This window comes from Protopterus annectens, chromosome 6.part0, assembly GCF_019279795.1.
Source record: "Protopterus annectens isolate FY-2018-M chromosome 6.part0, PAN1.0, whole genome shotgun sequence".
NCBI lineage: Eukaryota > Metazoa > Chordata > Ceratodontiformes > Protopteridae > Protopterus > Protopterus annectens.
The window spans coordinates 609,610,800-609,615,860 of record NC_056737.1 but is presented as its reverse complement, the minus strand read 5'-3'; the positions used below and the strand labels follow the sequence as shown (position 1 = coordinate 609,615,860).

Below are 5,061 nucleotides of genomic sequence, written 5' to 3'. Positions count from 1 at the left end.
ATGTCTCATACTCAACCAGCCTTTCTTCATTTCAGCTCTGATTTTTACAATTTTATCAATACATCTGAATACCTAGTTAAAGCTTCTTCTATTTTTCCAGTTTTTTGTTATTTGAGTTGATATGCTCCTTCAGTGTTTCATTTATTTTAATCACATTAGAGTAAATTTGATTTATTTTTTTCCTTTAAATTAATGGAGGCCATCTCTTGTATCAAAGCTGAAACTTGAACTACATTTTGCTGAAAAGCTGTGAGATTCTACCCAGTCATCATTTTCTTTTCTAGCCAATTTTCCTTTAGGTTCTCCAAATTCCTTCTTTGCTGGTGTCCAGGCAGTTTACTTCCTAGCTAGTAACTTAATTTTTACTCAAGCTGGCAGAATTACTATCTCTTTTTCTCAATTTCTTTTTTTCTCACTGGGAGAGCTGAAATTAAGCTCTTGATCACTGTGCAGCCATCTTGGAAGACTGTTGTAGCTGCCTTAAGCAAATGGAGTTTCATGAATATTTGAAGTGATTTGTTGACATTAATTTTCATTGACACTTCTTACATTTTTGGATCATAGATTTATGAGCTTTCTTTTTGAATCCATGACCTAAATAAATTTATGCTATACCTTAGTGACATCATATTGAGGGAAGCAAGAAGTGCATCCAACGATTTTAATTGACAAGTCTTTTCGCATATGTAATTCCATATTCAGTGAAGTTTTTGGATACTCCACAATCTTTTCCTATGTTGATAACAGAGGTTAAAATGTGTATAATCAGTGGCATCTGGGTAGGGAAACATAAGTTTAATGGCATTTTTAAAAAAAAACAAAAGCTGAACATGTACACATTTGGGGAGAATCATTTGTCTGGCAGTTTCTGTAAAACATGCTGTGGTGAACAAATTATTATTTTAAAGTGATTTGGCAAAGGAGACAGAGTTAAAAAAAAACTAACAGACTTCAGATATTTTCCAGCAAAGATCAATCTTTTTAATTGCTTATCTCAGAGTGCTTTATAGCAAAGCAGTAAATGACACTCTTGGTGCATCCCAAAATGACCATTTTTGAAGCATTTTTAATGGTAGCCCCATTCATTTCAATACATCTCTGAAGTTCCTCACGGTTGATAATCATTAGCTGCTTGAACACGGAGGTCTTGTCTAGATGAGGAAAGCCCATAAACACTTAGCATACCATCTTGGATGAAAAAAAAGATACAGTACCTTGGGTCTTTTTTTTTTTTTTTTCAATAATTCTGATTCTGAGACAAGAGGTATTCACTCAGCTGCTCTCTTGGACAGAAAATGCAGCTTTGGAGTTTTCATGGAAGCAGGCAGTAAGCATCATAGCTTTCCACCTCTTAGCACAAGAATAAGAGAGAAATCCAAGAAATAAAGGGGAGGGGGTATGTTGCTTTGACACCCCAACCCCATGTAAAAATGGAAAAGGGTGTTAATGACGACAATGATCTAAGTTTTTTTAGAACAAAAGAAAATAAAAAAATGATTTAAAAAGTGACTTAGAATAACCTGCATTTTCTGAAGGTTATGAAGTCTGAAATTCAAATGTTAATCATCATTTACTGACTGCAATTCCCAACAATGTCAGAAAATCATAGAGTTTATGAGGAACAACCCCAAACAATGAGGCAAAATCAGGGACTGCAATTCCCAACAATGTCAGAAAATCACAGAGTTTATGAGGAACAATCCCAAAACAATGAGGCAAAATCAGGAACAATTGAGAGTTAGGTTCTACAGTTCCCCTTGTGTCAAATCCACAACAACGTTCCAATGGTCAGGTATGCAACAGGCTTTCCGAGGAGCATTGCTTTCAGGTATCAAATGCATCAAAAGCCCTTTTTCCTGTAAATGGTCACAGAGTAACAACACATCAAGGGCCGCTACTACAGTATCTGAGGGGTAGTTCTTCTTCGCTCTGTTTAGGGATTCTCCTTAAACAAACTCTACACCTGGACTCCAAATAACTTATTTAACATTTTTTAACATGTTATAAATGAGGAGGGCTATGCTCAACACTGTCCACATCGACGTGCAAGGCAGGAAAAACAAGGTATTGTTACCTCACAATATCCCTCTGGTGATGGAAGTGTTTAAATGTCCACAGGTAATGTTTTAAAAGCAACACCATTTTTAAATTAAGTCAAGAGTAAATTCACTTTTTTTTCTGGTTAGTTTAGATATAGAAGAAAATAACTTGAACACAACCACTTAATGTTAAACAAATAAATCCCTTAGCAATTTATAAGAAGTGACAGCAAATGAATGAAGTTATACCATCTGCAAACCAGAGAGATTACAAGATATTTACTGTTTTCCTCTAAACATTTTTGTTCTATGCACATCTTGAGGCATGTACTATATAAGGCAGTCAACCTCCAGACTATGGGCATGGTCATTTATTCAAAAGTCTGTGCCTGCTGAGATGGGATGGCCTTCTTCAGCTTTTATTAACATTTGTCTGCAACTAACAAAATGTTATTCAGATGCGTATACTGTATGTTCAAGAAAGAATTCAAATTAGGACTCACTTAGGGAAGCATGTTTATTTTGTATTAAGTAAAAACAAAAATAAAGGACTAATGTCACACAAAACATGGTAAAACAGAAGAAGACAATTATCTAAAATTAAAACTGTTGTTTGATTGTGATAAAATAAATGGATTATTTCCATGTGTACAGCCCAAGGAGATGCGTAAACATAAAAACAGAGCTAAAACTGGGCCTAAAATGCATACAAAAAGGGATTTAGAACACTAAAACTGATTACACTGTGAAACATAACAGCTTGTATCCTGTGGTAACAAAGGACACAAGCCAGCCCCTGGTAATGGCTGAAGAATTCAAGTAAAGACAACATTCCCAATATAGCCAAACTTACCAAGATGATACTGCCTGCAGCATAAAGAAGTCCGTCAGCTTGGTACTGGGAGAGTATGGTGGTTTAGTGGTTAAATTTCTGACTCAGTGCTTCAGGTCAGGGGCTCCTTTCTTACCTTCTGCCACTGGGAAACGTCTGCACACTCTCCCTGTGTCTGTATAGCTTTTCTCAGGGGATTTCCTCTCCCCTACTAAAACATGCACATTGTTTTATATTTTTTTTACTCTTTTTGGTTGTGTTATTTTTAATATACATTTTTAATAAGTTTATTTATTCAGTGCAGGTTAAAGCTTTTAGTGAATGAATAATTTCAAACTTTTAGATTACTGTGTTCGTGTACTTTAAAGAGCACTTTTTACAGCACTTTGGCACTTTAAGAAATGTAAATGGGTGGGTTTAATGACATCATCCTTAGATCACATGATCATTTTGGGCCTTATTTAAAAACCTGATTTTTATTTTTTTAAACTTATCTGAAGAAGTTCATTACTATTACATGAATGAAATCACTAATTTATGGATAATAAAAGTTTTTACAAGAACCTTGCACCTTCTCCTTATGGCAGCTAATGTAGTTTATGTTTTACAAGTTTGCTTTTTTGTCTCTACTGCTTTGGGTCATTATAAGGGCACCTCTGTGGTTACTCTAAGTTTATAATAAATATCCATTTAGGTAGGTCAGAGGACTAAATGAAGCAAGTATGCAGGAAGCTGATAAATCAACAAAAACAAAAATACAAGAAACAAACTTTGCTTTGCCTTTTTCCATCGTGGTCAGTATGCACTTTGCAAGCTACAAAATAGGCTTGTACTGGCCTCCACAGTAGAGATTCTGTGTTTTTTCCCCCTCTAATTCTTTTTAATAAAATTCATCCTCTTCTTATTAATGCCTTCATTCCTTCTCAATATCAGTGAAACTCAAGACTGACAAATTCCACTCTTCCTGCTGGCAAGCTGACAGTTGTGCTTCATGACTACTTTCAAAGCAATCCCAACAAAGGAAAGCACTACTTTCAACAATGCAGTTCTTCTTGCCAGTGACATCAATAAAGTGAGTGGCATGATAACATGAAAGACAGAAATGTTTCAGCTTGAGCAATTATATAAGCAAGTAACTTTATGTTATAAATGGGCACTGAAAACAGGAAACAAAAGCATACTCCACCATTGGCATAAATAAACTGCTGTGTTTACAGAAGCATAAAAATGCTTGTTCTTCTAAGGATCTTGGGGACATAGACCATTTAAGCAACAGGTGTATGGTCTGTGTCCCCAAGATCCTTTTTAACAAGCAGTTCTTAAAATAGTCTGGGCTTCATTATTTTCTTATTAGAACATAAGCAACCATTTTAGTTAAAATGTGATTTATTTGCAGCCAGTTCTTCGCTTACTACCTTGTCTTATAAAACTGGAAGTCATGGGGCCAAATGTCATTTTCTGCTGAACAGACATAGTACCACTCTTTATCTTTTGAATACCATCTTCCATATAAAGCAGCAGTTACTAACCCAGAAGACATTCCACTTCTGCTCATGAAAAAATAGTTGTTTTCCCAACCCATACTATCTGCCAAGTCCAGAGTCATCTCAGAACTCAATATCTCAGGGAATATGTACTTGGTACTAAAGTTTCCCCATAATTTGAAGTTTATTAGGCTGTCTGCGTCAGTGACACCTACCCCACAAGAAGTATAACTGGAACCAGAACATTTTACAACAGTACAAACCTGAACATAATATGTTCCATGTACTGTGTGCAGACCATCAAACACACCTAGTGCATACAACTCATTACCATTAAATGTCCCCTGGTAAACTAAATAACAGCAGAGAGAGTTGTGGCAGACCTTAAGTTCTCCTTTACTGCTTAAGAGTGGTAGTAAAGTGTAATTGTCATACATCATTTCTGCATAAAATACATCTGAAACCCTTGTACCTTGCTTCACTTTAGACATGTGATAATCTTCTTCACCTTCTGTGAATACAAAAGATTCTTTATCTATGTATCTATGAAAAGGACAATCATGCTCTGCCTTTTTTAATTTACAAAACTCTCCACTGTGAAGTTGGTGTGACTGTGATGCAGTTACAGGAACATGAGCCACAATAAGTTTACCTTCAGCATTTGTCATATTGTGGTAGTAAACAGACTTGACTGGGGTATATATAC

At 35.6% G+C, this 5,061-nt stretch overlaps 1 protein-coding gene across 1 annotated transcript in view; it reads right to left on the bottom strand.

The window, feature by feature from the left end:
* Positions 1–2,537: 2,537 nt before the first annotated feature.
* LOC122804433 (biotinidase-like) overlaps positions 2,538–5,061 on the bottom strand; it is a 134,929-nt gene continuing 132,405 nt past the window's right edge. Inside the window, exon 2 of the mRNA XM_044074278.1 lies at positions 2,538–5,061. This exon is cut by the window's right edge and continues 958 nt beyond it. Within this exon, the coding sequence (XP_043930213.1) occupies positions 4,283–5,061 (779 nt within the window). The 3' untranslated portion in view covers positions 2,538–4,282.